Below are 12,908 nucleotides of genomic sequence, written 5' to 3' on the forward strand. Positions count from 1 at the left end.
ATATTATCCACATTCTTCATTTGATGTCTAAAACTGCTAAAGTACAACAAAAGGAACATATATATATATATATATATATATATATATATATATATATATATATATATATATATATATATATAAGGTTAAAGGATAGTAGCTGGAGGGTAACTCATGTAGGCAATAACTTTTTTGGTCTTTATCTGCTAGATAAGTTCCAACCTTGGCCAAAATAATACCAATCATCAGAGCCCCATATCCATCGATCAGCTACATGTATATCAGGCCTTGTTTAGTTCTATTTTTTTTTCAAAATAGACATTGTAGCACTTTCGTTTGTATTTGACAAATATTTATTGTTTAATCATAAACTAAGTAAGCTCAAAAGATTCATCTCTCAAATTATAGGCAAATTGTATAATATACTCTATGCATGTGCTGCAAGATTCGATGTGACGAGAGAAATCTAAAAAATTTTACATTTTTTTTTAAAACTAAACAAAGCCTATCTTGAATGACACATATCACCAATGCCTACGTAAGCCCTTACCGGTCGCACGTTGTCACGCCATATTTTGGCGGCGTCGTACAGGGTAGGGGTAGCTGGGGCCGTAGTCGGCGGTGGCTGCGCCGACCATCGCCGTCCGGCGAACTATCCTGTCGGACCTCGGGACCACCGGCGGCATCGCTGCAATGGGCGTGGTCGCTGGAGTCTGGAGGATGCTGGCTTGGGCCCTTTTTAAACACGAGATTCGGATTACTTTGATCACTCAGTGAGGCCCACTGATAGTTCCAGTTCTAGTTGTTTGATCACTGGGTGAGTCATGAGTGCTTCTTGGAAATTTTTAATATGTAAATTATCTTCTGTCCTAAAATCAACTTGTCTGGGTGGTGTAGTTGGTTATCACGTTAGTCTCACACACTAAAGGTCCCCAGTTCGAACCTGGGCTCAGACATGATTTATTTTATTTTTTTTCATTTTCACTAATAGCAGTTCTCTGATTTGTGAGGATATAAAAAATAAAAGACAAATCTGTTTTTTTGCTAGTATAGGAATTTGATTTTTATTTTTACTAGTAGCAGTACTTTGTTTTTTTACTAGTAGCGGTACTTTTATTTGGGCTCAGGCATTTGGTGATGCCACACATGTAGTACTGAACTACGGAGTATACTCCTAGGTCTCAAACTCTTAGTATATATTTTTATTTTTTTAGTGGCAAGTACTATAACGGTCAAGCATTTGGTGATGCCACACACGCCACGTGTACTGTAGTGCCTTCACGAGCAAAAACAAATCATGACGCGAAAGGCTTCTAGGCGCGACCGTCTTGCTGTTCCAACTGCGGATGATTTAGCTTTGAAAATGCTTAGCAACGTGATTACATAAGAGAAATCAGATAGTAACACATGAGACATAAGGATTTATAATGGTTTAGGCCGCGGTGGTGTGAAAAACTCTAGTCCAATTGGTGCTGCTGCTTTTCTTATATTCGTATGCTAGATTACAGGAGTTGTTACTCCTAACTACGTAGAAAATTAGAATGAGATGGATTGGATTCCGATTGTGACGTCCCTACCCTCCTTTATATAGGTAGAGAGAGTAGGGTTACAAACTCACAATGAGACAATCAGCTTAACAGATTGGTTCTTAGTTTGTTACATAGAATGCAACCCTTTGTATGGCTTGTAGCCGGATAGCCCTTTCCCGTGTGGAGGGTGGTCATGGGTGTTTGGATAGCTTGGATGTTGGACCTATTTGGCCACATCTGTGCGGTGAACTCAATATATTGTAATAAAGAATTGCATGGTGGCTATGCTTTCTTTATTTTGTTTGACTTGTTAAACGTGATCAGTGTTGAGATTCTAATGTGTGAGTTGTTGTACAAGTTATTAGTGGAGTGAGTGGTATATTCAGGGTATATTTTAGTTTCTTGTTAGTTTGGGTTTAGGTTAAGTTGGTTCAATGTAACCTACATTGGTGTAGTGATGTGAATAAGAGTTTGTTAATCCGTTGAGTCGTTCTTATTGAAATTGTGCAAGTTGGATACAATACTATTCCCAATTGTTGTCCTTTAAAAAATTTAGTGTCATTATTTTTTGTGAAAAAAATCAGCGCCATTACATTCTCCATGAATATGAGCGTCCAAAATGGTGTTACTGTCCTGGTTGAATACATTAAGGTCTCGTTTGGTTCCACTAGAATTTTAAGAACATGGATAAAAAAATCTAATGTGTTTTATTGGATTTGTGTGTATGTGTGTTAAAATCCAATATATGTTTGTCTGTTTGGATGAGATTAGGATTTCGAGATTTTCTTATCCAAACTCTTAAAATCCAACCAAATAGGACCTAAAGATGAGTATAGGACCCCATATATCATGTACCGAAATCTATGAAGAAGTTGTTCCTATCCATGGAACCCACTCCCATCCTTCGACCATAGACAACCCCTTTGATGCTAGCGGCCTCCATCCCAGGTGGCATGCCCTCCGAGCTCGGTGCCCACATGCCCCATATCTAGCTGGATGTTGTTAGAATTTTAGACAAATTAAGGCATAATTTAATCTAGAAAAAGACTAGCAAAACATTTGCGACATCAGGAGTGTGATCTAGTCGAAAAAATGCTAATGAACATCACACCAATCATGGTACTAACAACAATAAAGAAGATAAGGGTGGCTCCAGTAGAATACCTAGCGGCACTAGAATCGTTGTTCTGCTCGGTGCAGTGAAGAAGAGCTATAGTGTCGAGCGTTTCCAGCTGCTGGAAAGTAGAGGTAGCAGAAATGGGCCATGTGGAAAAAGAGAATAACCCTGAGTTGTAGCGGCGCACGCGGAATGCTTATTGCCTCTCTCAACTTCTCAATAGATGTACATATAGTTCACGTATATAAGTTGTATCAATATCTAGTTAAAATCTCATATAGGACTAAAACTATATTGTACACAACATTTAATATGGACCTTAGGATTTCTTTTTGATTTAATTTCATTAAAATAGGTCAAGCCCAAAATTAAATCCAACATATGCTGGCGCTAGCGTGCTCGTCTTGGATGGAACAGGCGGCGCACAAGGGAGGAGAGGGGATCGGAACAATGTAGGTAGATGGTGGCGGAGCGGGCGAACGGGGGCAAGGGAGCCATGCGGGAGGAAGAGAGGGAGAAGTACTAGAGGAAAAAGAAAGAGGATGGATAAAGAGTGCTCAAGCAAGAAAAGGGGGTCGGTAGATGGTAAGTTGATAACGAACGATGGGCTCAATTATAGACCTAGGCTTGTTTCTAAACATTAGGGACAAAATATAAGATGATATCTTGTCATTATGAGACCCATCCAAAGAAATGTCCCTCCATCCATAACGGGTGCCCTGACGCTTCTATGTGAACAATGTGTTTTTATATAGTTTTCTAAATATTTACTCAGGTTTGAGAAAAAAAAATAAAACTTAAAATAAAGAAAATAAACTATTATTAATTATTTGAAACATGTGCAGCTATGCGTGGCACACGTGCCACGCGCACCTAGCGGCCACCACGTACGTACTCCCTAGTAGATTGCGAGCCGGCCCGTGAGAGCATGGGCGAACAACAGGAGCCATGCGACAAACAGGATTTATGAGTGTGGTCACTGGCAGTACTACACATGCATCCAATGCGTCATGCAAACATACAAATGCAAACGAGGAACACGCACAGCAGCCTCCATTGTCGTCGTGCTCGCCGTGCCTCGATCAGCTAGCCCCCTGCCGGCTATAAATCTTAGCAACGCGCGGCACCTCGTGTTCCACCGCCCATCAACGCTACTCACCGTACGTACAAGTTAACGTCAGATCGAGGCCGCCGGAGATATATATGGCATCGCCGGTGGCCATCAGCACTACTGCGGTGTTCAAGCGGGGGCGGCACCCCGTGGACACGAAGCACGTCGACCACAGCCAGGTCCCCGGCGTCCCCAAGCCGCTCATGGTGGTCACCCCCACCGACGCCGGCGTCTACCCCGTCGCCGTCTTCCTGCACGGCTGCAGCATGTACAACAGCTGGTACCAGACCCTCCTGTCGCACGTCGCGTCCCACGGGTTCATCGCCGTCGCACCCCAGGTCCGTCCTCTCTGTCGTCCTCGTCCTCGTCGTCGCCGGAAAAATGTGCCAGCATCATGCATGCATGTTTCCGTTCTTTTCCTGAGCTCTGAAAATACATCTGACGTGTATCTCGTCGATCATATCGCCGCGGCTCATCATCACAGCTCGGCGGCATCCTGCCGCCGCTCGACATGAAAGACCTGAAGGACATCGACGCCACCAGGAAGGTCACCGCCTGGCTCGCCGACAACCTGGCGCACGTCCTCACCAACATCCTCCACCTCCACGGCGTCACGCCGGACCTCTCCAGGCTAGCGCTGGCCGGCCACAGCCGCGGCGGCGACACCGCCTTCGCCGTGGCGCTCGGTCTCGGATCCTCCTCCTCCTCCTCAGACACAACGCCGCTCAAGTTCTCCGCCCTGATCGGCGTGGACCCCGTGGCGGGGCTATCCAAGGAGTTGCAGCTGGAGCCGAAGGTGCTGACGTTCGAGCCCCGGTCCCTGGACCCGGGCATGCCGGCGCTGGTCGTCGGCACGGGGCTCGGACCCAAGGGCTTGCTGCCGTGCGCCCCCGCCGGCGTCAGCCACGGCGAGTTCTACGACGAGTGCGCGCCGCCGCGGTACCACGTCGTGGTGAGGGACTACGGGCACCTGGACATGCTGGACGACGACGGCGTGCCCTACGTCATCAGCAACTGCATGTGCAAGAGGAACACGAACACCACCAAGGACCTCGCCAGGAGGGCCATCGGGGGCGCCATGGTGGCGTTCCTCAGGGCAAAGCTGGAGGACGACGACGAGGATCTCAGGGCCGTGCTTCAGAACAGCCCTGGGCTCTCGCCGGCGGTGCTCGACCCAGTTGAATATGACGATGACGAAGCCATGGATGGGCCAGGTTGCGCTGGCAACAATGGAGTGGCAGGTGCGTCTGGCTAGCCGGTGTCCACGTTTCCACTTCTTGAGTGATAAGCACTTAGATGTGTGTATGCTGTGTGGTGTATACTGTACATGTGCACCTGCGAGTTCTATGCACTGTTCACCGTTTAAACACCATGTAAATACTACATGATGGTGGTGTGCTGTTTTTATTGAATAATCTATTTAGCCTGTTTAGTTTATTATTTACCTCGAATAATGGCTAAAGTAAGGGTTACAGTTTAGCGTTTAGAAAAACAATTGGTGCTATGTAACATTAATTATCATGCATGTCATATGATCATGTACACACGTGTTTAAATTTCTCGTGCTACAATTTTTGGCGCAACTTTTTCTCAGTGGGTGGCAGAGAATACCCCAGGCCCTCAGCACTAGCTACATTATTGTCACTCCCTTCGGTAAGGTCCAAAGCTTTACACACCATATCGGCATATCGCATTTTTCGTTTGTCCTCATGTTCCACTTGCCACAACTGTCCATCGGTGTCCGATGAATAGCTAGGATATGCCTGTGGAGTTGTCATAAGTCAAAATTTTTAAACGTTGATCAAATTTCTAAAAAAAAATGCTAGAATTTATAGTATCAAATTAGTATCATTAGATTCATCATAAAATATATTTTTATACGATGCGGATTTTATGTCATAAATGTTGTTACTCTTTTCGATAAAGTTAGTCAAACTTAAAAAGGTTTGACTGACACAAATTCTAAGAATTGATTTTTTCATGAACGAAGGGAGTATAACTTAATATGCTAGAGTTTGACTAGATTGAACAGTATTAATATTTTGAGAATTTTTACAGTGGTTGGAAAAAAGATAGGACCTCCAACGGGCGAGATCAAAGTACCTGAAGGTACCAGATAGGTGGGGATAGTACCAAATTAGGTGTGGCCAATACCAGTCATTTGTTGTATTGTCATTCAAGGGCAAAAATGGGATTAGGCAAATATCTTGCAGTTAGATCCACAAACATGTATTCTTTTTTTTTTAAAAAAAAATCTACAGATATGTTGGATCCATATGAAATAGATGTGGATACTTGTGTAACTTTTTTATGTGACTGATATGATGGTGTTAACGTGCATAGTTAGTGTAACATTTTTTTAATGTGACCTTGGATACTTTTTTTTAATCCCACGTTCCCAATAGAATCTAAACAAATACACATGTGTTTTGTACCCTAGCTAGCTAGCACCATCCAGCACTGGTGCGGTCACCCGCCCGTTACCGTTAGCCTACATCAGCAAGGCATTGGGTCCGCGCAATCAAGGTCTCTCAACTTTATGAGAAGGAATACCTGGCTATGGTCATGGCGGTTGATCAGTCATCAGTGGCGTCATTATCTCCTGCAAAATGAGTTGTTCATCCACACCGACCAAAAGAGCCTGATCCATCTCAACGAACAGCATCTGCATACTCCATGGCAACGACAACGAGTATTCACCAAAGCTTTTGCGCCTCCGTTTATCGCATTGTCTATCGTCGAGGTGTTGAGAGCAGTGTGGCAGATGCAATGCCTTGTCACGATGCCGTCACTCAGATGCATGGCTTTCTCAGTTGATTATTCCATTCTACTCCCTTGATTAGGAACCATTAGTTCATTATGTGCTTTGTTCCTCGTGCAAAAAAAAAAAAGATTTTTCCATGAGCTCCAAATAGATTATATTTTCCTCTAGTTTTCCTATGAAATTGAAGGGAAAATAAAGTTTTCTTTAGATTTCCTATGAGCACTTCCTACAATCCAAAGACTGCCAAAGGAATTCATCCCTATAGAATCTCAATCCTATGTTTTTCCATTGTTTCGTCTCAAAGGGCCCCTCAGCCATCACAGCCCCAGGTTGTACGTGTCAATGAGAGAGCCTAGTAGAATAATTGTCACGTGACTCGCTCGCGTTTCATCCTCACGCATGTTGCTTTCTCCCAAATTTGTTCGATTTCAATTCGACGAGATATATAGGGCCTGTTTGGTACAGCTCACAACAGCTTCATGAGCTGTTGTGAGCTGTTTTTTTTGCCAAATACTTATTTCTAAAACAGCTTCATGGATGAAGCTGTTTTTCTCCTCCTCTCACAAAGACATAAGTTGGATGAAGCTAGAAAAAAAAATAGCTTATTGCAGCTTCTCCCTCATTTCTCTCTCTCAACTATGCATGAAGTAGTTGGTGAAGTTATTTTGCCAAACACTTTTTCCAAAACAGCTCAGCTTCATCTAGAAAGTCACTCATAAAGCTATTTTCTAAAAAAACAGCTTTACTAGTGAAGTTGAGCTGTGCCAAACAAGCCCGTAGATGATCTATCAGGTTGCCATCATGACCTTGTTTTTCAACATGAATGAACAGTACAAACTGAAACGATCATAACTGAAACGGTCACTGCATCCGGATACATGGCAACAGCAACTGCTGGGTAATGAGAACAAAAGGGGAAGCCGATCTGACTGACCGACTGCTAACAGTCCAGCTCAGGAACATGGAAACACTCACAGTGGCTATATATTACAGTATATAAAGATGCAAATCATGGTCTCACCTATCTAGCTTAATTCCCAGTAGGCGATGCACTGCTGCTTTTGATTACTGTACCATCTGGCTTCAAGTTACTTGTATCTTGTTCAGCCTGATGAACATTATCCTTGTCTGTGTCTGATTTGGGGAACAGAGACAACGATTCCAAGGCATTCCTTATCTGCATTTGAGGAAATTGATGCATCTGTCAGCTGTAGCATCATACTCTCTCCATACCCATAAAGAAAGTCGTTTAGGACAACAATACGGTCTCGAAAGCTTAACTTTAACTCCTTATTTTTATAAAAATATCTATCAAAAAGTAGGACATGTATACTTTTATGAAAGTATTTTTTAAGACAAATCTATTCATATGCTTTTCACATTTCCAAATTCAACAACTTAAAAGTTATTCATAATTTATATTCCCAAATGTTTGACCAAAACCATATTCAAAACAACTTTTTTTATGGACATGGAGGGAGTACTAAATTACTAATATAGGTAAAGTGACTAATCGAAGCATCAGGATGTAAAAGCTAGTGTACAAACATCTTATTCTTGATCAAATTGGGAAGATGGCCTCTAACAATCGCAGAAACTGAAAGTACACTAGTAGTTTCTATCAGCATATTCTCTCAAAAACCGAAGCTACATGTTGACTGTTGAGGGTTTGTTTGGAACACGGGATTTTTTTTTTCTCTTGTTGTTCCTGAGTTTCTCCTGCAAAATTGAACTGTTTTTTTTTAAAAAAAAAAAAACTTTCTGTGCAAATCCTGTGAAATTACTGCGTTCCAGACAGGGCAAAAGTACAATGCCCCAGCTGTAACCTGGAACTGGATGTTACCATGTTTAGCCAAAGCAAATTACTGGTTTGCTGTATGTATCACAAATCATCAGGCTATCATAAACAGCAGTCGTAGGAAAGGAGGAGTACGGTGCGTACAGGGTTGGGGTAGCCGGGGCCGTAGTCGGCGGTGAGGAGCAAGTAGGCGGCGGTGGCTGCGCCGACCATCGCCGTCCGGCGAACTATCCTGTCGGACCTCGGGACCACCGGCGGCATCGCGGCAATGCCTTTGCTCGCTGGAGGGCGGTGGCTTCGGCTGGTGTCGTGTGTGGAAAGCGGCGGAAGTGAGGAGAAGAGGGCACGAGACGAGACTAGAAGGTACGTACGCACGTCTTGCGCTGGGCTGGATTTGGGCCGTTTTTAAACACGAGATTCTGACTGCTTTGATCACTCACTGAGGCCCAAATAGTTCCAACTGCTTTGATCACTATTTTTCTCAAAAAAAAAAAGTTGCTTTGATCACTGAGTGCTTTTTAAATTAAATACTGTATTATACTGTTCTGAAGTCGAAATTGTATGGTTGGTGTTGTTGGTCATCACGTTAGTCTCACACACTAAGGCCAGTCTCAATGCATGTTTATGAGAGTGTCATGCATATTAAATAGGGTGTCACATAAGCAAGATTGTTGACTTGGCAGGGTCATTAAATGAAGGAGTTTCACCAGATGAGAGAGGAGTTTCATCCCCATGAAACTTCGGTGGCTCGGTTACCTAGTTTATAGTCTTGGTAAGTGTGTCATGAAACTATGCATTGAGACTGGCCTAATAGCAGTACTTTGATTTATTTTTTTAAGTAGCAGTACTTTTACTGTCAAGCATTTGACAATGTATATATTATTATTTTTACTAGTAGCAGTAGTTTGTTTTTTTTTCAGTTCATAGCTAGGACTAGGAGCATGCTTATGCCTGTGTTGTTCCAATGTGGTTAGTAGCTAAGCCTAGGTTACCGATTGTCAAAACTCTTTAACTTGGCTTGGTATACAATGCAACAATCCGTAATTTGCTTTTGGCTAAACATGCATGATAACTTCAAGTTCCAGCTGGGGATTGTACTGTTGCCCGGCGCCACAACTCTTGAATCGGTTACGCACGGTCTTTTGTCTGTACAAGAATATAATCAACCGAACAAAGACTCTGAATTCCAACCTAAACTTGAGTGCCGCGTGAATGATTGCTAACCGTGCAGTGATCCAGAATGAGGTCTTCTGTTGTTCTATGTTTTTTTCTTGGCTGTTCTACTCTAATGGTTTTCTGAGAGAAGACGATGACGATAAAAACTGTTCCAATTTTATCAAGAATAAGATGTTTGTACACTAGCTGTAAAATCCTACTTCGATTAGTCACTTTACCTACTAGTATGATGCTACAGCAGCTGATAGTGATAGATGCCTCAATTTCCTCAAATGCAGATAAGGAATGCCATGAAATCGTTGCCTTCCAGACGAAATAGCACAACTTCAGGGTTGTTTCTGTAATGTCCGCGAAATATCTCCAAGGCCCCCTGTACTCTCCTCTGCCTTCCAGACGAACTCGCCTCGCTTCTCGTCTCCCGTCCCCTCCGCTTTCCACCCGCGGCCGCCGCCGCCGCCGCTCACCTTGCCGTGCCCGGGCCCTTGCCCAGCATGTGGGGTAGCACCGACGGTGGAACGCCGGAGGTCACCCTCGAGACCTCCATGGGCGCCGTCACTGTTGAGGTACCTCCCCTCTCTCCCCTCGGCTGCATCCCCTCTCTTTCCACCTCTCCCTTTGCGGCTGGGCCCTTCGCTTCTACTTCATGGTTGATGCTGATGGTCCTACTCGATCCGTAGATGTACTACAAGCACGCGCCCAAGACTTGCCGGAACTTCGTCGAGCTCGCGCGTCGCGGCTACTACGACAACGTCATCTTCCACCGCATCATCAAGGTATCTCCTGAGTTTCTTCTTTGGTTGTGTTGTCTGATCTTGGGTACTTAATGAGTGGGTGCTGTTCTTGTGCCTGCTTAGGATTTCATTGTGCAAGGTGGGGATCCTACTGGAACCGGCAGAGGTGGCGAGTCCATATATGGGTGAGCAGTCTGTTCACTACCCTTGATTTATTCTTGAATCAACGACTATGTTGTTTGCACAGTTGATTTTGGATGCTAGTCTGCAGCAACAATAGATGTGTATACCCAGTATTCGATGGAGTATAAAGCATAGTGCTGGGAAGGAGAAAAAAGGGCTGGTTACTCCCTTTGTACAACATTTCAGTGGCCTATTCCCACTGATTTTGCCGTTGTTATCTATGTGTGTTAGTTTTTGATCAATGATTGCATCGTCACATTGGTTTTTTTTAGAAAGGACGGCAAAAGTTTTGCCGTGATTTTTATTAGATGTTACATTAGTCAAGTGAATGCTATCTTACAACAGCAATATGTGTTGTGTTGGGAAAGATTAACTACTCTGCTTGTACAATATTTCAATGGCCTTAATACCACCGTTTTTGGGCTGCTAGCTTGGTCAAAAGCTAATTTGCTAGATAGCTGGTAACATGTTTCTTTTCTTGGGCCAGCTGTAAGATGAAACTGTCTCTGCTATTCTCTCTCTTTAGTTGTGAATTTGTGATCCTGTCTAAAATTGGTGCTCTTGCTGCTGTTGCTTTCTTTGCAGAGCAAAGTTTGAGGATGAGATAAAGTCAGAGTTGAAGCACACTGGAGCTGGAATTCTGTCCATGGCAAACGCTGGCCCAAATACAAATGGAAGCCAGTTCTTCATAACTCTTGCGCCTTGTCAGTCACTTGATGGTAAGGATAGGTGTTTGCTTTTTTCTTGTCTGATTACTTTGACCTGTGCCAACCTTTTCATTTGCGTGCTGAAAAACATGGCGACTAACTGATTAAGTATATTTTTTTGGTGGTGTGCGCATATGAGCTGTAAAAAAAGACATTTCAATATTTTGGTCCTTTTTAATAATGGGACCATAAAGAAAGCTGATAAACTATAGAGAAGAAATGGTGACTAAAACTGAGTTAATTAAATTTAAAAGTTTTGAAAGACATAAGTCATCGGAGCTAATACAAACAGTTTAGAGATCATGATGACTACATAACTGTTCTTTTTACTTCCCACTACTGTTTTTATCTGATATATTGAACGTTAGGAGCTCTTCCCTCTTGAAATGTTAGTTGCCAAATCTGAATTTAGTGTGGTAGATGTATAGCATTTGGGATGAACTTTTCTTCATTTACTATGCTTGCAGATTCATACAATTAACATGATGTAATGTTCCAGGGAAACATACAATTTTTGGGAGGGTATGCAGAGGAATGGAAATTGTTAAGCGCCTTGGTAGTGTGCAGACTGACAAAAATGACAGGTAATACTTTGCATCTGATCTCTACTGAAGAGAAGGTTTTTACTTAGGGCATTGGCATAGGTGCATCGCAGGTCGCAGCATATAGTGTGCAACTGTGCATGGCAAGTTTCTTGATATGTGTTTGTTTTGGCCTGTGTATTTAAATGAGCACTATGGCACAATTGATTTCTTACTAAAGAAGAAGACCTGCATTGCACCCTTACAACCATTGATTAGGAAGTTGCATCGGATGTATTGTATGATGTATGGTGCATGATGATTAGACACTAGTCTATATAGTATATATCCCTGTTTTCTGGAATACCATGTTTCTCCTTTTTTTGGTCTGATAGGAAAACCTCCTGTTTTGGTCAATGATGTCTGAATCTGATCCCTGTTTACGTCCGCTGAACTTTCTTTCTTACCTTTGTTGGTTTCAGGCCTATCCATGAAGTGAAAATCTTGCGAGCCATCGTCAAAGATTGAAGCATTGCCCAGATGTAACTCGAATGTTGGTTTAGGCTTAGTAATGGCCCCGTTCATGTAAGTTGCGCCATGTTAGTTGCGCGGACCTTTGGGAAAAGATGAAAGATACAGCTAGTTCCGGCCTGTATGACTCTCAGTCCCTCCATCCGCCTGACCTGAAAACCTACCTGATGAGTAGATTGTACCTTTTGAGCAAGGTGTTTGAAACAACTTATACGTATGCGTCTGTGGTTGAGTTTTTCTGCATGGAGTATGCTGCGGAAACATTATTATTGTAGCATGGGTTCACCCAATATTTGTCCTCGTTGATGTGATGGTCAGCCAGTTCAAAAACTATCTATAAACACTTATGGTATGAAGATGGAAAACTGGTATGGGAGATGAATTCTGGTTCAAAAACCCGGCAAAACACTTTTGATTCCAGCTGCCCCAATACTATCAGGATCTTTTCGTTTCTATCCTCGTATTGTCAATTGCTGACGAATTTCTGAATGGTTTTATTGTCCCTAGTTGCCGAAAAGGGAAAAGTTCTATTGTTCTCTCCAAAAATACTACTACGTACTTAAATTTCTTTGTATTTTCAAAGACGTTAATGGAAGCTTCCGCCTTGAGGGTTGAGGCACAACTATTTGTGTGCGCGTGTGAGTGGACATGGTGAAGTTTTTTTTTTCCCTACCACGACATATACTTCCAACATTCCAGATTGTAAATTGTTCTTAGTTTTTTAGATACGTAATTTTTACTATGATCTAGACATAATGTAT

At 42.9% G+C, this 12,908-nt stretch overlaps 3 protein-coding genes and 1 non-coding gene across 4 annotated transcripts; 3 read left to right on the top strand and 1 right to left on the bottom strand.

The window, feature by feature from the left end:
- TRNAV-CAC lies at nucleotides 862–935 on the top strand. Its single transcript has one exon. It is a non-coding gene; the product is annotated as a tRNA-Val (tRNA).
- On the top strand, nucleotides 3,736–5,292 carry LOC8057813 (chlorophyllase-1). The gene is made up of 2 exons (XM_002444543.2): nucleotides 3,736–4,074; nucleotides 4,221–5,292. The coding sequence occupies exons 1-2, from the start codon at nucleotides 3,829–3,831 to the stop codon at nucleotides 4,989–4,991; spliced, it is 1,017 nt and encodes a 338-aa protein (XP_002444588.1). The 5' UTR covers nucleotides 3,736–3,828; the 3' UTR covers nucleotides 4,992–5,292.
- LOC110437042 lies at nucleotides 7,278–8,646 on the bottom strand. The gene is made up of 2 exons (XM_021465125.1): nucleotides 8,443–8,646; nucleotides 7,278–7,677 (listed from the first exon to the last, which is right to left on the bottom strand). The coding sequence occupies exons 1-2, from the start codon at nucleotides 8,557–8,559 to the stop codon at nucleotides 7,531–7,533; spliced, it is 264 nt and encodes an 87-aa protein (XP_021320800.1). The 5' UTR covers nucleotides 8,560–8,646; the 3' UTR covers nucleotides 7,278–7,530.
- Nucleotides 9,860–12,543, top strand: LOC8057814 (peptidyl-prolyl cis-trans isomerase CYP18-2). The gene is made up of 6 exons (XM_002444544.2): nucleotides 9,860–10,037; nucleotides 10,152–10,247; nucleotides 10,329–10,390; nucleotides 10,974–11,107; nucleotides 11,595–11,679; nucleotides 12,099–12,543. Exons 1-6 carry the CDS (start codon nucleotides 9,966–9,968, stop codon nucleotides 12,142–12,144), a joined length of 495 nt encoding a protein of 164 aa, XP_002444589.1. The 5' UTR covers nucleotides 9,860–9,965; the 3' UTR covers nucleotides 12,145–12,543.

This window comes from Sorghum bicolor, chromosome 7, assembly GCF_000003195.3.
Source record: "Sorghum bicolor cultivar BTx623 chromosome 7, Sorghum_bicolor_NCBIv3, whole genome shotgun sequence".
Taxonomy (NCBI): domain Eukaryota; kingdom Viridiplantae; phylum Streptophyta; class Magnoliopsida; order Poales; family Poaceae; genus Sorghum; species Sorghum bicolor.